The 19,508-nt window shown below is 38.2% G+C and overlaps 1 protein-coding gene across 2 annotated transcripts in view; it reads left to right on the plus strand.

The window, feature by feature from the left end:
• The window catches only part of LOC121959156 (calcium-activated potassium channel subunit alpha-1), a 111,445-nt gene that overhangs the window by 4,299 nt on the left and 87,638 nt on the right, over positions 1 to 19,508 (plus strand). For both annotated transcript variants that reach the window (XM_042508354.1, XM_042508355.1), the window contains exon 2: positions 14,402 to 14,545. In XM_042508354.1, the coding sequence (XP_042364288.1) occupies positions 14,402 to 14,545 (144 nt within the window). The remainder of the gene's footprint in view (positions 1 to 14,401; positions 14,546 to 19,508) is intronic.

Here is a 19,508-nt window from a genome sequence, read left to right on the forward strand (position 1 = left end):
TTTAGAAATTGTCAAGGTTTGTTTTTCAACACTGTCATAAATACAGGCTCTCGTCCTTCTATTAACTCATTGTATATAGTGCACAGCATGGACCACCAGCGCCCAGTCTCCGGTCTCTACTGGTGGAACAGGCAGCTAAGCTGAAAGACATTAGTGAGGATAAGTTACAGGACTGTAAACAGCCGGCAACAGAGACCACAGGGAATAACGGCATATTTTACATGTCTAACTCAGTGAATTAAGGATTTATTTAGCCCAAACCAGAGCTGGTGATTGTTGGAACAGTAGACCTACTAACTAGATACTGACAAGAGTAACCAAAATGGTGTGGATGAGTTTTATTTTGTGTGTAGTTGTATTTCTCTACAATATTAGTTTTCTTAACATTTTCAGGGATTCTATTGTGTATTTATCAGTCTGAAAAGCTGAATGTAGAAAGGTATGAAATATTACATAGCACCAAAGCCTATTTCAAACTCACTTGTGGGTTTCCAAGTACATTTAAAACAAAACAAGACATGACCTTTTAAAGTTGAATTTCAATGTATAAGCCAAACCAAAAAACAATAATTGCCTCCCCAGTGCTTAAAAAAATTATATGAGGTGTCTCCCTAGTTTTGCACCACTCCCTCCCTTCTCATGAATAGGGAGTAATCCCTTAGTGTTTAAAATGTCTGAAAATATTTTTAAAAATCTTATCACAAGTTCCCAGAGCCCGAGGTGATGTCCTCAAATTACTTTCCTTATCTGACCAAGATATACACGTTATGATAAAACAGAAAAGAAGCATATCACTTTTTAGAGGCATATTTTTGCTTGCTAAATTACTTAAAGGAAAGATGGATTATACAATTTTCAGCTCCAGTTATAATATTCAGAAAAATCCATCAGCTTGCATCCAAGCTTTATTTATACATGCACAGAAACGGAGCAGAAATACATCTGTGAAAATAAGATCAGGATGAGGTTTTTGCTTTCAGAGTCCACAGCTGAACACTGTTTGTGTGTGAATACAAGAGAGCAGTCAGATTTCTGTGTTTTTGTTCAGATTGTGCCAAGTGAAGCTGCTGAGCTCCACCAACCTGTTGTGCTACTCTGTGGGAGTCAGCCAGAGACGGGTCATCCTTTCACTTCCAATCCTCCCCTCGCTGCCTTTTGCTCTGCCGGCGTTCATTTCGTAACTCCTGCCCCGTCTTCTTCTCACCTTCTTTTTCTCAACCAAGAATCAACCTCCCTGCAAAGTGTCAGAAATGCAGTGTCAGGCGCATACGGTATGTGCCATATGAATCAGTGTTTTTGTTGCTAAGCAACTAGCAAGCAAAGGATTTCATTATAACAGAAAATCTCTCCGTGTTATGCAGTTGTCTCGGCTGTGAGATGTGGCAGGTTGTGTTGGAGGAACACCTCCCCACCCCCTCCCAGTCTGTGCATGTCATTAGCAGCCCAAACATGGAGCTCTCAGTGCACATTGTTATTGCTCAGAGATGGGAGTTGATAATCAGTTTCCTCCTTTTCTGATTTTTAGTTTGTTTTTCCCCTCTGCGGGGAGTTCGCTGCCCCCGTTCTCTTCTCTTCTGACAGCTCTCATGTCTCCGACACTGAGCCTCCGTCACCGTGGCTCTGCCTCCCCAGTCTGATGGTAATCGATGATTCTCTGCGTTTGTGAGGTTTTGATGAATGACGGCTATTATCTGTCTGGGAGGAAGAAAGAAATTGTGCTCACTGTAAATGCCACTGTACTCACGACGGGAGGATGACAAGCTGTGGCAGCTTCTCAGTCATTTTTCAGACTCACAGTGAGAAAGTGTTTTTGAGGGAATGTGTTTCATTGTTTGTTCAGTCTGTGTTGAGGAGAGCTGCTGGAGGTTTGAGACACCACATGTCCAACAGGAGACGAAAGAAGATGTGCTGTGTGTTATTGAAAGGGGCCCCTTTCTGACAGAAAGTGAGACATAGAAAAAAACTTTTTTTATAAGAAGAATCCCTGCATTGTAAACATTACTTAAGTAAAAGTGAGTATAATCAGGAAAGTTTACTTCAAGTTTTAAAAGTAAAAGTACCCAATGCAAAAAAAACAACAACATTGTTTTTTAAAAAGACCAAAAAAGACTCATGTTTATCAAAATAGTTGGCAATTAATAGTCTTTCAGTTGGCTAATTGATTAATAAATTATTGTTTCACCTGTACTTGCGTAAACTGGTAATTAAATTTATAACAAAACATTTAAAAACACAGTCTTATGCATTTTTTATGCAAAAATCTTAATTTGTAAAGTAACTACAGCTTTTGGCGAAACCTAGTGAAGCAAAAGGTAAATTTAGCGTAGTGGAGTAAAAGTATAAAGAAGCATAAAAAGAAAATACTCATGCAAAGTACCTCAGATTTGTACCTAGGTGCAGTACTTGAGTAATTGTACTTACTTACATTCCACCGCTGGTTATTATGTTTAATTATCATTCATTTTAATAATCAGAATCAGCTTTATTGGCCAAGTAATGCTTACACAAACAAGGAATTTGACTTCAGTAAGCTTTGCTCTCAATGTTCAGGAAATTAAACATTAAATATAAAAGGGAAAATAAAACAGGAAAATGTAGTTTACATTTATTTATGCAAAAACCCCAATTAAACAATTTTAGCTAAAATATAATATATATATATAAGTATGTGTGTGTAACAGTACATTTACAAGCAGTAGGCCTATTTAATATTTATTTATGTAGCTTTATTTATTTATATGTTTTTGTTTATTTATAATTGACAGACTGGCTGAATGAATATGAAATTGCTCATCACATGCACTTTAAGGTTGTTTCTAATTTTAATTTCAGTTCTTACATGCTGGTACTCTACAATACAACTACTCTACTATATACACGTGCCAAAAAAACACAAACGGCTGTTTGACTGTCTTTTTTTTGAAAGTGGATGCTCGCTTGACTGCAGTGTTCTGCACTGGATGCCTTTAGTTATATGCTGTGCCTGTTCATTGTTCATATTGGAGTGGCTTAATAATTAACATGCAATGTCTTCTGGTACATTTCTTATTTATATCTGCAGGGTCAGGTAATGCACCGCACAGTCAGGGTGCCATGTTTATCTTCTAGCAGTGACTCAGTGTCCTTAGATGCGTCAGGTGCATGAGATGAGTGGGGCGTTGGGGGTTGGCGGGGGGTGATTGGAGGATTCAGATCGAGAGTCACTCTCATGCAGCTTTAAATTGCCGTCTGAAATATTGTAATTATGAGACGAGTGCTTGTGATCGAACAGTGGTAATTACGTGTCAGAAAGTTGGAATAGCTGAGTGGCCCTTTGCTGTGGTGTCTCTCTCGCACACAAAATGGTAACATGTCAAAGAGAGTGAATATTAATGCCGCACAACTACACCAGCTATCATGGATTATTTTTAAAAACTAGCAATTTATGCTTGCTATCCCTGAAGCACAATTTGGTGCTCTGCAGCTGGATTTAATGAAAAAAATACAAGAGCCTGATTTTGTTAGTGCTCATTTCATTATACCTGTAGCCAGGAGTGCTTTTACACACGACACGTTGTGATTCAGTGTGAATTTAGAAGGAAAAGCACTTGAAGGTCCCATAATCCATTTAACGTCTAGACCCTCAATCCTTCAACAATAGTCTCTGCAATTAAGCTCGTCGATCTTCTTTGTAAGGAAATCATTTACGTTGTAATGTCTCTTTAATTGGCTGTGTAATTAGTAAGGCAAGTATTAGCTACTCACATTGCATAATATAAGCAGCATGCTGCAGCTTGGCTGTCATTCCACCATCTGGGATCCAACAGGTCTCAGATTAACACAAGTGTTAAACATCTCGACGGTGCCAGCGCCTGCTCTGCTGCTCTGCTGCTTTTTGTCAGTCAGAAAGACAAAAGATGCACTAATGATGCAAGATAGTTCAACAGAAAATGTGTATGTATGTATGTATGTATGTATGTGTAAAACACTGGTATTCAATTAAATTCAAAGAAGTCCAGTTACAAAAATTTCCTCCCAGCAATAGTCTGATGTCTAAATTGCATCCAATAGCCTTCCCCTATGTCTATCAAATAAAATCAACACCGCATATTTTCTCATCATTTCAACAATATTTATTTTAAATTTTCAAAGTAGGATACTATCAACATCAGGGTATCCCCAGGATGCTTAAAATTAAATATAAGACGTTTTAAGACCTTGTTAATACCACCTAGAATTAACTTTAAAGCAACAACCTTGTATTATATATGGAAGTTTCTTAAGCTTGTGTTAACCACTGACCTTATTTTAAGCATCTAACCAAAAACCCATATAAAAATTTCCACTGACTTTGACATGAAGGAACCAGAGGTGTTGAAATACTCACTTACTTCCAGGTTTTATTGCTGGGGTTGGCTATGACAGTGCACTTTTCACTTGACAGTAAAACTCTGACCAGTGAGAGCCCACTGGGCTTCCTCAGGAGGGTGGTTATAGAGATAGGCACTAAAATGAAGAGTTTCAGACAGAGGGTGAATACAGATGTTCCAGCAAAGAAAAGGAAAGAAAATAGTGTTTTTGACCATTAAAACATGTGAACATGTTCTAGTAGAAACCTTAAATAATAAAAAGTACGAACCTGAAAATGAATATATTAGGTCCCCTTTAATTACTGGTAGGAACAAGGAAAAGTGTCTCCTCTCGCGTGTGCAAATAATCCCCATCCATTTTCACTAATTTCCCAAGACACATTTACCATTTTGCTGTTGGATACCCTTTTTTAAAACAATTTCAAATAGTTTGTGATAATATTCAACAGTTGAGTCATTATTTAATAACAACATGCAGTACTCGTGTCCAATTTTAGCTTGTGATTTCACAGAAGCAGCTGAGTTTAGCTGCTGTCTGGAGGCTTAGTCTCTCTGCTCTTTGATGTTTGCATTTGTGTAGATATTAACCAAATAACTGCGTTCATTCATTCAGTGACTCATAGATTGGAAGGACACGGGGCCAAGTGCCATATGTGATAGTCGTTTTTCACACAGCTGAGGGGGCATGGATCAGTTATGAGATATTTTGGGAAGTTTTTCCTCCTCTGAGAGTGTCTCGATTTATTATTAATATGATTCATATTAATATATTTTTAAATAATGTATTCACTTTTGCAGAAAAATTGTGTCATGAGCCACATGTTCTATTCTAGTTTAATATGCTCGCCGTTTGAGAAATGATCATGGTGGATCCTGAGAATAGGCTAACAATGCTGATCGATGACCTCTGGTGTCAGGGAGACTAGATTTAGGTGAGATAGTGAAAGCTAAATTTGGAGGCTGAGACGATCGATCAAAGTGACAAAGAGGAGATGTGGGTATAATGACTAGATCTACTTTTCTGGTGTCTGCTGCTATTAAAAATGTATCCCGTCTATTTTAATTTCATTAAGATAAAGTCTGAAAGTGTGTATAACCCTCTTGATGTTAAGGTAGCTAATTAAAGCAACGACTTTCACAAAAATAAACGCATCCACACTATAATTACATTAAATCAACGTGTTTCTTGCAGGAAGAATTAGAGACTTAGATGTCAAAAATGCAGCTCTCCATCTCTACATTAAACCTATCTTCCTGCATGTGACCTTAAGAGGAAATCAGCCGCCTGACCCTTTTAAAGAATAATTGGACACAGGCATGTCATGAATCACAAATCATTAATCTTTGAACTTTGCCTCCACTGGCATTCAAAAATATCATGGCCAATGTGTTTTCAGCTTACATTTTTAGATTTTGTCGTTAAAGCGCTTGGGGATAACAGCATGATGCCAATTACTCCTACTTAACAGCTATCACTTCCTTCAACACAGCCTGTGTCACTTAATTCATTAAAACAGGTGACGTGTGTCAAAGAGTTAAAAAGTCAGAGAAGACTTCATATAACTATTAAAACGTATTTGAGCTCTTTCAGTCACTAATAAGCATCCTTGATTTACCAGTTTTATAGATTCAAACATTAGGCCTTCTAGGGTGGGAGGATACGAATGGCCTTTTGCATAAAGGCACATAACTTCTAAATGGATTCACATACTTGCATAAGATTTTTTTTAAAGGTTGGTCATGAGCCAGAGTGCAGCTGCTTAACCATTTGAAGGAATTGAAAATTGGCTTGATTTCTTTTGAAAACATGGGAAGAAAGAAAAAAAATGTTCAGAAAATTGCAAGAAATTAGTAGGTTTTGAAAATTGCTTTGAAAAAAGCTCCGGAAAATGTCCCAAAAAACCTTATTTGTAAGTATTATAGTTTTTATAATAAAATAATTACTTAATGTAGCTGTTTATTTTTTTGTTTATCTTAGTTCATTCCACATTTTTTTAGGCAATGTTCTTGTTATTTGTGCTTATTTGGGAATAATTTCTTCTAAAGTTGTTTATTGCCTTTTAAATGATTTTGAAATAAGCCATTTTGCTCAGGTTTCAACTGTCCATGCCAGTTGTCACAAAGGCATTGTGTGTGCACGCATGGCCATACCTGGTCGCAACTATTGTAAACTTGTGCTTGTTTTTCTACACATCCATTCTATATTACACAGTGGAGTCAAAAAGTAGACAAAAAAACACTTTTTGCTAACTGTCAATAGAAAAAATCCTAATAATTACAGTCCTAAAATCATTCTAACAAGGACAAATAAACCTGACAGGAGAAGTGTTTTTTTTTAAAGAACACCTTGAAATTACAGAGCCTCCATCTACAATTTCACTTGCTGTCAAATTTCATGAAGCGCATTTAAAGGGAGTACTATAGTGATTAATTAGTGTACTTCCTTTATTGATAGGACAGATGCATAACAGGAAGGGGGGGGGTATGCAGCAGAAGGCCACAGGTGGGAATCGAGGGGCGCAGACACTGCCCCTTTTCTCTTTTCTCAGATTTAGAAGCTGAACTTTCTGTGTAAAATCGGTGGAATTTCTCTTTCCCTAGAAGAACTCCGAGATCCATCAGCCTCCAGACAAATTAATATTTCCCCCTGACATCCTGACATAAATCTGAGACTGACAGAATTTGTCCACTTGGTGTCTCATTTCACTAAGTGGCTTATTTACCGTTTTTAATTTCCATGGTCATAAACATAACAAGCCTCAACTCTCAATTTGATATTGATTTTTTCTACTGTGTATTTTGTCAAGTCAGCAGAGGCTAGAATGTATTATTCATCAGGACTGCACATCAACAAGTCCTGAAACATCAATAAATAATAAATCAAAATCGCTTACTCTGTCACAGTGGTGGATGAAGTACCTGAAAGCTATACTTGATTAAAAGTACAGTTATCTTAGCAGAAAATGACTTTGGTGGAAGTAAGTCACCTATTAGAATATTACCTTACTGAAAGTATTTAAGTATCTGATATCTAGTGTACTTATCAAAAGTAATTTCATGTTAATAAATGCAATCCTATAATATAGTAACTCAACTAAACTTGCTTGGATTTTTTTAGGTAATTTTCAGTATTGATATGTTATTCCTCTGCATTTTGTTACTGAATCACCATTTCACAAGTTTTTATTTATTTAAAATATGTCCTGTTAATAGTTGCTTTATGATATTTGACTTTATGTTCCTTAACAGTTGAACACCCACTCAACAGGCTGCTGACTGACAGGCCACACGACATGTTCTTTTCCCTTTTAGTCTCTAACCCAAAGTCTGATCCACTCACCCTGATCTGCTTAAGGCGATTCAAAAGTGAGATTTAACTTAAATTCCCCCAGAGGCTCTGTTTCATGACCAGTCTAATGAGATTTTTTTTTTCTCTCAAAATAAATGATGTAATCTTGGAAAGTCTCAGCAGTTTGGTTGGCAGTGCAAAATAAAAGTTCCTGTTTACCCGTTTTATCACAGCAAAAGACGCCACACTCAAATTAAAACTACACAGAGTGCAATTTAGGAAAAATTATGGTAAACACTGCATGAAAACAGCTGATACCTGCTGCCTCTCATTTCTTAATTGTAGTTTCACAGAATTTTCCATCCCTGTGTCTCGTTGTCTGCATTAGCTGCTAAGTGAGGTGGACATGTTATTATAGTGTTATCAGGTTAGTGCTGCAGGCCTCTGGACAGGCTGTAGGAAGTGTAATGTGGTCTGCTGGTGGTCCTGCTTGCCTCTGACTAATGGCTCTGAACATGATTGAATTTCTTAGTGCAGCCGGCTATTTTGTAATAATGATGTAGACGGTTGAAATGTGTGGTGTGTGGGTGGGCACCATTATGGAATATCATGCTGAAACCATTATGTATTTATTTATTTTTACATTAAAAGGTGTAAAATATGTAAGTACTATAATAATACTGTTTCCATTTTCTGACACTTTGTCATTTTTCTTCACTGTATTTCTGAGGAGAATATTGGAACTTTTTCTCCGCATTTATAAGTTGGCACAGAGCATATGCTGAGACCATCAGGATTGTTGATGTTTTTTCAATTAAAATACTGTTACAATAATTAGTATAATAGAATCTGATGAAAGCCTAAAAATTGCTCATAGAGAGGCGAAGTCCCTCTCCTTCCATGATCCTGTTTAAATTGTGCCATACATATGATATCTGTCAATTTATAAAATCAGTTAGCAAATCAGGAAAGTCACAATACACAATACATAGTTACAAAGACAGATGTAGTAACGTTTAGTTTTGTGTGAAAAGACTCAGTGAACTACATCTCATCTCGCACCATCACTTAGTTACCTAGCTAGCTCCAGCAAGCCTCCAGGAACGGTCTTTGAACCCAACTTTACATTGTGACTTCACATGAAAATACAACTTTAGAGTTTGTCATGTGATGCCATGGGGCCCGAAAAGACTTTCTCATAGACTTAAATTTTGAAAGAGGCGTTGGTAAATTAGTGGATTCTTTCTTTTTTAGCGTCACGGCCCCCATGAAATGATTCATTTCGCAATCGGGATTTGATCCAGTCGGTCTGATAACATGTCAAAAGTTAGCAGAGCACTAAACCAGAAGTTACCCATCCAAGTGCCGAAAGTCTTATCGAACTTTTTTGGCCTCTTGCGCCACTGAGTAACTTTTATAGGAACAAACAGAGTCCTGCCTCCAACGCTGTATCCAGTTCTCTTTACACATTTACGGTGTGATCCCAGTACAAAACGCACACATCATAGCTTCAGCTACCGTACATATTTTTTACAAACAAATTCCCATGGTGGTTCACTGAGAGGAGAGGGACTTCGTCTTTCTATTGTTAAGTATTTTAACGTTATCGTACACTGCTGTTGATTGAGAAATGTTGATCATACATGTTACTGTAAACATAGCTATTTTGGGAAGGTTTAGAGCTATTTTTTTATTCTATTACTTTCGTGATACTGTATTTAAAAGGATAAATCTGCTGATATATATTTAGTGGCTTACAAATGTATAATTTAATTTTTAAAAGGCTCAGCAGTTAGTGTTACTCAGAGGCAATAGTATATTTATTGGGAACTATTTTCAGCTGTGGATAAATACCCATTTGGTGCTGTTTTGATCCACATGATGTACTTGGGATTGACTCATTGCAATGATGATACACGACACCCAGTGCAACAGAGTGTGACATGTTCCCTCTTTACGATGAATATGGGTACCATAGTTTATTTTAAGTTAATCTTGTATGCACCACCCTGCCATAAATACTCACTAAATCTGTGGCTTAAAATAGTCCCTTATGAATACATAATTTACTCCTGCTCCTGAGTAACATTTGCTAAAAACTACAGTGCCCAACTGTTTTGGGAATTTATCTGTCTAATCAAAACATAGTACCCCATGCATTGCAGACCCATTCATTCCTTATTTCAGCAAGTCTGCACCCACCCAAGATTTATGGTGGAGTGGAAGCATGACACATGTTGCACTGTCGCATGCCAGATCTTCAAAGCGGTACTATCCGGAGGACACAAAGCCCATTCTGCATCTGGAGAATGCAGCATGTTGAGATCTTGGGCATTAACACTGCAACCAAAAAAGCCTGTCACCAAAGTGTACACACGTGTTAATGGAAACACTACAAACTGTAACTTTCAGCTGGGAACAGTTATTTTTCCCCTCCAACTATGCAAAGTGCATCGACTAATCCCAGATGACGAGCGGAGCTGCAGGAGAAAGGCCTCAGGGAGAGTGATGTGTGACACCATTAAGGTAGAGGAGGAGTAGGATGTCACAGGGTAAAGAGTCTGAGTCGTGTTAGCCTCAAGGCTGTGGGGTGTTTCATCAGGGAGCACAGCTAACCTCTGCATCCTGTCTCGATTTCCTGCTCTGTGAATCATGCCAGTCCCAACAGAGAGACAGACAGACGGACAGACAGACAGGTTGAGAGACAGGCAGGCAGGCAGCCCACTCAGTGGAGCAGAAACACCAGGAGCTCAGTGGCTGCCATGGATACACTCCTGGAGTCTCTTTGCTGCTCTCTCTCTGTATGTTTACTGTATGCATGTGTGCATGCATGTGCAGTGGTTTATTTTAGGAGCCTTGAGCTTGGTCACTATTTTAGGAATGATGCATTTATGTCTTTTAAGTGATGATTTTTAGGTATCGTGCAGTTGTTCATGTTGTGGTTTTGCATAGCTTTCAATCAAACAAAAAACGTAGGTGCTACTGTCTACTAACAAGGTTTGGACTTCTGTAGGTGGTACTGTACTCCTTCATGTCAACATAAAGCTGATCTAATAAATGTTTTCTTTTATTGACAATGAATGAAGTGACACTTTATCATGTGGATAAGGTCATTTGTAGTCACAAATCAAAAGAAGATTATCACCTGACTTTGCAGTTCATCCCATAAAGAATTCTAGTGTCTTTCAGCTCCTCGTTTTGGTTTAATCAAATTTTTTTTCCAGATGCAGCTGATAAATATTAACAAAATGAGACATCTGGAGTTTATAACTGGACTAACTGATATCTTTGGTATGTTGTCTGTTTACTAGCAGAGAACAGAAAAATACTTTCTATATGATAGGATGCACTACCAACTAGTTTTTATAAGCTGTTGAACTTAGAAAAGCAGCTAATCAGCAGAGAGAATGGGGAGAAACTGTGGGATCCTGACACTTGGCGTACTGTGAGCAGCAAGGAATTTTTTAATTTGGCTAGACAGTTCATACAGAGATCTGGCCATGTTGAACATTGACATACAATTAGACTCACTGGATTTTATTTTAGGAGCAATTCCAGATGGAACTATGGAGAATGTATTGAATGTATTAAGAGATGTATTTTTATTTTATTTTTCTAATCTATTTTCTTGAGACTCCTCTTTGTGGAAGCACATGTTGCCATGATTTATAATTTGTGTTTGTTTGCCAATTGTGAGTAATTCTTTGATTTTCTTTGGAGAAAATAGCACTGCATCATTCAACTTTGAATAAACATTTTGTAAAAAAAAATAAAAACAAATAAAAATTGACCAGACAAATTGTAAAGGTTGAAACTAACTATCTTTCTCCCTCTCTTGGAGACATAAGATACTAAAATATATGTTTGACTTGCAGATATCTGCTATCTCTTGTTTGCATATTGTGTTTGCATATCTTATCTTATTTGTACATGCAGGTTTTATTATGTCTTTATGATCTCTATATATTTGCATGTGAAGCACTCGTTGCATGAAGTTTCTTTGCTGTAAAGCACATTGGGCTGCATTTCTTGTATGAAAGGCGCCATACAAATAAAGTTTGTTATTATTATTGTGGCGCCGACCCCCCCTCCCCCTCCCGGTGGGCGTGGTCTCTGGGGTATGACGCATTGCGCCAGAGATAAGCCAATCAGAGGCAGAGTAGGGCGGGCTTTACGCCGTAGATTTGCCGCTTGCAAGTAACAATTTGATTTCCGCATGTCAAGTCTAATGTTAGCTGGAACCGGTGAATACCTGTGAATAACTCAGTCATTTGTCCCGAAGGTGAATGTCGGTTGTAACATTTCCCATTAAATTCAAAAGCCAGGTGTTTATTGGGTTTTTCGAGTGGAAAAGTGATAGCTGGAAGAGTGACGCATACTCATCTGTAGCCTTTAGCTTAAACGCATCGGGCCGCCGAAGACTAAATTTTGCCGTTGCTTCTCCATGTCTGCTAACAAGTTAGCTATAAGGTAATATTACAATGTTAAATGTCAGTAATGATGCTAGCAGCTACTTGATCCCTGCTAAACAAACGGAGGCTGTCATCATGCTAAAGTTTAGAGTTTGAGCTTTATTTTGTTTGTCTTGCACAAAAGTTAGCTTAGTCAGTTAGTATAACAGCAAGTTGATTTTGTTCGGCACATCGCAAAACAATAGTCCACTTACTGTTACATTAACTGACGAAGCTAAATTTTGTGCAAATGTCAAAACATCGAGACTCAGATGAAGTTAGCCTCCGATTTGTAGCTTCCGATTCAGCAGTTAAGCGGAGCATCAAGGTGAATGCAACTTAAATTGCTTAGCGACATATTCTCCGCTTTTTGCGGCTCTTGCTGTTGTGAAAGCATGTTTACACATCTCAAATCCACTTAATCTGTTTATGAAAACGCAAAAAACAAGTCGATTTCACGGCATTTTTCACTTGTTGTCCACATAGGATCAGGTCCCTGTCAAAACCCACTAGATTTAGACTGGTCAAATCTGCAATAGATTATCCCAGAGAGGCTAAATATTACTTAAAACACAGTTTCAAATATGTGAAACCTTTGTTCTATTTGTGAAAATTCAAAAACGGAAGCTTTCACTGCTTTTTTCTGCATGTTGACTACATTAGACCAGGTCCACACTAAAATCAATGGTGTTGTTAGTAGATACTTTTTCCTTAATGCAAATTGATACTTCGGTCTTTACTCACAGCTAATGGTAAATTTGATTTTACACTTGTCATACAAAATTGCACAATAGGACACTAACTTTGTGGTCAAATGCATTCTTAAGACTGCTGCTTTTTTTTTTTTTACTTTATGTCCTTCTCCGATCTTGACACTACATGCCCTGTTTTTGCCTTGTTGCAGGCTATTTTAGGAGACACTTTGGCCAGGCATGATAGATGAAAAGTAGCCTTCTTGCTAATTCTGACTTTTTCCCCCTACCTTGTGTATTTATTTACTTGTTTGTTTGTTTGTTTGCATGGTCCCTTCTCAACTAAACTAAACTTGCCTCTATGGACATTGGTCATTTTTTAAAATAAGCCTTATCTACCTTCTGAAACAACCATAACTGGAGCACTGACATATGGATGTGGTTTAACTGTCGCCTCTCTCTGTCTTTTCTGGTTTATTGCTGCTGTGGCCTGGATGTTAGCTGGGCAGCAGCTTTGTGTACACAGATGTGTTGAGAAAGAGTTGGAAAATATAAACATTAAACACATATTTTTCTGTGCCAGAGGAATTTTGTGGGAATAATGCACCTGGACAGGAAAAAAAAGCTGTTATGTAAAGCTGTTGGTTGATGTGCAAGGACTAGGATATTGTGCAATAGCAATCAATGATAATGTCAAAACAGGCATTTCTGTTCATGTAGGACAACCAGACATCCCCATTTTCTGGGGACAGGTTTTGTTTTGGGTAAGGCTGCACAATTAATCAATATGTTATAAATCTTAAAATGAGGTGCAATTTTTCTGCAGTTTTTTGATGATGGTAAAATGTGTCACTACATATTTTTATACCACAAATTAAGCATTGTGGTGCAATAGAGATGGCCTATTAATTATATTTCAGACTTAAGGTAACATGCTTGTTTGCTACACCAACAAGAATCACATTATGATTTTTATAAGGGATGTAAAAATCACCATTTCCCCTAAAAACATGACTAATATGGCAACATCTGTCAAAATAATCCCAACATGATTTATTTATTTATTTACTTATATATTTTTTCTATGTCATGCAGTCCTGATTTTTAGTGGCCTCAGAAGTGTCCACATTATAAAGAGTGGTTTTAAAACAGACTGCAAAGTGAAATAATATTGTTTCTGTTAGTGTGTCTGTTGGTGTGAGAGTCTGGTTAGTTTTGCTTGTCTGTGTTGTACATATTGATATTGTAATACACTGTATTGAACCATTGTGGTTTAACCTTTTTATTTAATGTGTGTTCAATAGTGCACCATAACTTCACTCACCCCAATACATATATACTGTATACTGTGATTTTCAGAAATGGTTCACAAAGTTACTACCTAGCTTCATCATGCAACACTGACTATGGTCAAAAGACATTAAACTGTAAGTGTCCTCTTTTATTTTATAGATATAAAGAAATAGATAAAGATAATGACGTTGGCTGAACTGGAAATTACAACATTTTAATTTCAGAAGCCTGCTTGCCTTATCTTATTAGGAAAAAAAAATGTTGTGCAGAGGTTTAAAAATGAATCATGTACTGTTCAATTTTTCACCATTCTGCATCCTTTTACAGGAGGTCCATCGGATCACCACAGGCGATGGCATCAAACGCACCGACAAGGACGACCCAGCGGCCAGCGAGGTGGGCTGGATGACCTCGGTCAAAGACTGGGCCGGAGTCATGATATCAGCTCAGACACTGACAGGAAGAGTCCTGGTAAGTTCACACTCAGTCATCATCCTTCGTTTCATCTCTGAATGACATCCCGAGCTACTTAAGCCCACATGTAGTACGCCGTCGGTTAAGACGTCAGTGAGATGGAGCGTGACAGCTGATCATGATCGCCCCCCAACTTCCTCATGACAGCTCGGCACTCGGGTTGAACTCCCTCATAGTATATTCCTCTGTGAACGGGCCTTGTGAAAAATATTTGTTATCATAGGACAGGCCAGAAACCGTGCTGAGGAGGCATCTGACAAGCCACAAATCGTGCACACTTGAATGTTCCCTGAATTTATTTCTGCTCGTCCGACGCATAAATATACTGCTTTGAAGTGCATATCTTGGGAGCTTATCTCTCAGACAGAGGAGGCAGACATATCAAAACAAAGTCAGAGCATAAAAGAGGGGAGATTTAAAGAGTGTATTAAGGTCATACACCCTATAATGCCCTCAGACAGCAGAGAGAAACACATCCAGAAGGACAGCAGAAGGGAGGGAGGGACATGTACAGTTTACCAATTACATTTGGTCAGCTGAAGTGGTTGCCATGGCACCTGGTGTGTCTGTTGACAGTGTCATGTGGAGAACGTATGCTTCTTTGACCACTTGTTCTGAAATCGCTATCAGAGCCTTATTTTTCTGTAACCTGTCCCACCCGGTGGGACAGCAAACTTGTCAAAGGCAATATGATGGAGACTCTACTGTAGTTTTTCTTTTTATTTTATAAGAGTGTTTGATGATTTGGATGAAAGTGCTTGGCGATGGAAGAGCAGGGCTGAGGTGTGATGAAATGAAATGGTATGAGTGGAAGCACCATGCCAAGGCTTGCCGCAGTGCTCGGGGCTGATCCCACTTTTCACCCACCCCACTAAATGTGGTGCAGCGTCTCCAGTTGGCTCAGTAAGTGCAGGTTGTTAATCATGAATGCCGGGTAGGCAGCAACGCTCAAGCATAATGATTTGATGTGGAATATTAACGAAGTACTTAGTTCATGTTTGTGGGACAAAAGTGGGGGAAAAAAAGCTACTAGCACGGACTTCTTTTACATGCACGAAATATTTTGTCTTTTGCCTTTAATCCAGTAAAAAGAATTCCTACTTAACTGTTTACATGGATGATGAAAATGAATCTTCCAGTAATATTCCCGTTCCCATGTAGCTGTGCATACTCGGATTAATGTGCCCTAACATTTCGACTATCATGTCAAAATATTGAAAAGTTGAGTGTTATTTTGCTTCTTTGCAAGAAAATAAGATTTTTTCAAAGTTTTCCACCGGTGGCTCCCCTCTAAAATTCCTTCAACCATCATTTTGAAAATGTTGTGTTGTTATACTTGCGCATATCCATTTTCAAGTTTTTCATAATGTTTAAAGAAAGTGTGTTTCTACTTCTGACTAGAAATGTGAACTTTTCTTTTGAGCCTGCATCTCTACTCCAGTCTTGCAAACTGTTGGCCAGTTGCTTTGTGTACAGTGCATCCACATTCATTTATTTGTTACTGCCCGCCATGATTAAAACATTTGCTGTCATGTATTGATTTTAGATCTTTGAAGCTGGACCCCTCATTAGGAGAGCTATTGGAACATATTTTGTTGGTTATTTATTGCACCACACTCTTGAAAAGCAGAACGTGCTCAGGGTGCAGATGGAGCAGTAGAATTTCAGCCACAGTGAAAGAGAAACTTAACTTTTCACTGTGCTGGGTCTAAAAGTTTGCTTTTACTTGCCTCCACAGCAGCTGCTGCTCTCGTCTATTGAGTTGATCAGTCTGACCACAAGTCATGCTCCACAAACTGCTGCTGAGGAAAAAAAAACTGACCCACACAACTGTCTGAATTTACAGAGGGCAAGAAGCAAAAAAGCAAAAAAAACTTCTGCTTCTCCCTTATTGATTCAACCTCCATTATTTATTTAGTTATTTGTTTATCTTTTCATTTTTTTGCACATTTGAGAGGTCTTAATTATCATTTGGTTAAGGATATTTTTCTGTATTCATAAAAACCAATAAAAAGTGAATTACAAAAAACCCTATTTAGATGCATACTCTGGATGTGCTGTATACATTTCCAATAAATGTTCCTAAAACCCAAATTATGTTGACACATCCCCCATACCTTGATCAGAAAACACTGCTTCCAAAAAAGGTCATCATTCAAAATATCCAAACATAATATGCTGTTGACATGACCCGTATTAAATTTAGAATATTGTCACATTTGGAATAATAGTGGAATATTTTGTGCATGTAAATGCAGTCAGTGTTGGGAGGATAAAAGGACGGTAAAAGCGTCATATCCAGCTCTATTTGTTGTAAACAAAAAATGATTGATTTCCAAGGTCTCTCACTGTGACAAACACTTCATGTCAAGTGCTTTCGTCATAAAATGAGCATCAGTTTTGATAATGTTTCTGCTTTTGTATGTTTTCATTTAAAACCCAGTAAAGTGAAAAACTGGTTGTTGTTTTGAGATGATGCGTGTAGCCGTAAGCTTCTGTAATTAAGACCAAGAACAAATTACCCCCCCCCCCCTTTTGTGCTCTTTTTGGGCTAAAAACAGTACATTTTCTTTATCTTCCTCCAAATGCCGTATGAAACTCTGATGACTCAGGCTGAACTCAGGTTGTCCCCACGGCATCTCCTTTTTTCGTCCTGAGCACAGACGCTGGGGACGTTTAACGGTGACGGCAACATGTTGCTAACAGAAGCGTGACATCAGCTCGACTGCCATCCTGCGTTTCCTTGTTTTTCACTTTGAACCACCAACGCTCTCCTCAATTTATGTGTGTGTGCAGCTCAAGTGCCCTGTCTCAATGATGGCTTGACACACAACTGGTTAGCAGCGCTCGTCTGTAACCATGGCAACTGCAGCTTACCTAAACACGGCAGATGTGTGTTTTCTATGTCAGCCTGTTTAGGGGGCACATTAAAGCCTATTTCCAGGCCATCTGAGAGGGAATTTTACTGGGGAATAACAGCATGGGTTGGCTTAAGTGAAAGGTAGAGTGTTTGTGTGTGTGTGTGTGTGTGTGTGTGTGTGTGTGTGTGTGTTTCTTATTTTATGCATCTAGCTGTGTGTTTGTTGAGCTGCTGTTCCCACATCTTCACCCACGTTGTTGCTCTCTTTAAAAAAAAACACACTTTCTGCAAGCGGCCTATTTGCTCTTGAAGCATTTTGAAACAGCTTTTTTTCTCCAGGATATTAAGGTTAACCTGCTTTATATTTGTGGCCTTCTTTAATAAAGCCCAGCAGAGGGTGAATCGATTGTTTTTTTTACTTAACCTCTCCTTAACTAGGGAGTAGAAAATGATTTTATTTCTGTGATACATTTGGTGCCTGTGAATCCAAATGAAAAGCATGTTCTCTAATTAATTTGACCAATTAGACCTGCTTAATATATTACGTTTAGATGTAGATGTAGTCGAGGAGAGAATAAATCTTAACCAATGAAGAAAATTGAGACATGGATTATGAAAAAAGGAAGCTCAGCTCCAGGTTGCCTGCAGTCTTTTGCAATTTTGATGCGAGGTTATGGATCAGTCAAGCAGACATTGAATGGCATCTCTGCAGACTCAGTACAGCTCTTTTCAGTTCAAAATAATAGTTACAAAAGAGAGGAAAGAAAAAGAAGAAATAAACGAGACAAAGCAGCAACAAGAAAATGAGTTTTAAGATGTTTTAATTAAAGGTGCATTATGTCTAATTGATCCTTGAAAAACTTTACGTGTGATAACAAAGGGTCAGACCTCAAAATACGCATTCAGAAATCTTACATTTCTGTTGAATGTTTCTGTTCAATTAGCTCTGGAGTGTGAAACGTGCTAAAGGTTAAGAAGCTGGTTAATTTAAAAGTACATGACACAAACTGCAGTCTTCTGAATTTACCATCAGAGAGCTTCTTAAAGGGACAAGATTTCCAACCAGCTTTGTATCATAACGATGTGGGTAGTAGGTGTAAATGAATTGTGGTAAACTTCCCTCCATCTAACTAGCGCCAAGATCTCTTTGTTCGGCTCCAAGCTCAAAGATTTTTGTTGGTTCTTGGGATGATGCATGAACTACAGATTTCACCTCTGCATTTTTGTTTGCCCTCCATCACTGACACAAAAAGATTGGATTGAGAAATTCAGACTGAACTCCGATCACACTATAAAACTAGAAGATTAATGTGTGATTTTGTTACTGTATTGCCTATTTCTTGCCTCAGATGTTTTCAGAAACATATTTTAGTATACTGTTCGGCTGAAATAAGAGAGAGATTGTTTGTTACCAGCTGGCCACCATATTGTTTTGTGTGTCAGAATGAACAGGCTCGCATTATGTCAACCACCAGCGGGAACGTTTTTTGGTGCCGTGTGACACAGTGCATTCTGGTAGTTGTAGGTTTTCTACCTCTTGAGCAAAAGCCACCATCCTTTTTCTATTTTTTATGGACATGTAGTACCAATGTCAAAAGTATTTGCGTCCCTTTACTGAAAAAGCCATCCTTCCTGCAGTGAAATACTTCATTAAGAATATGGTTAATGTTTAAAGTACACGACACAAGCCTCGGTTTTATGATTTTTTCTGTCAGAAACGTATAAATTTGAGGGTTATGTTTTTCTCATATTACACAACATTCATTTTTCTCAGGTCCATTAATCTACTGTTTGAAATTTGAGGTATCAAAAATTAGAGTACGACACGTTTCCTGTGCTTCTCACTGCACACCGAGCTGTTTACCTCTGACTGTGGATGCTGAGTGATAAGCAGGTGCAGGCTGCCCTGTGGAAGGCCCAGAGGCCTGATGTTCATTTGGCCGGCTGGCCTTGCATCTCAGGCAGATTGTTAAAGATCAAACCTTGCCTTCAGGGCTATTTGATTAGCAGGGAGGACACTTCCTGATGACCTTTAAGTCTGTAAAGGTTTATCTGCTGGAGATCGGCGCTCCACTCGTCTTGCACTCAAATAAAATAGAA

The sequence above is a fragment of the Plectropomus leopardus genome, chromosome 19 (assembly GCF_008729295.1).
Source record: "Plectropomus leopardus isolate mb chromosome 19, YSFRI_Pleo_2.0, whole genome shotgun sequence".
Classification (NCBI taxonomy): Eukaryota; Metazoa; Chordata; class Actinopteri; order Perciformes; family Serranidae; genus Plectropomus; species Plectropomus leopardus.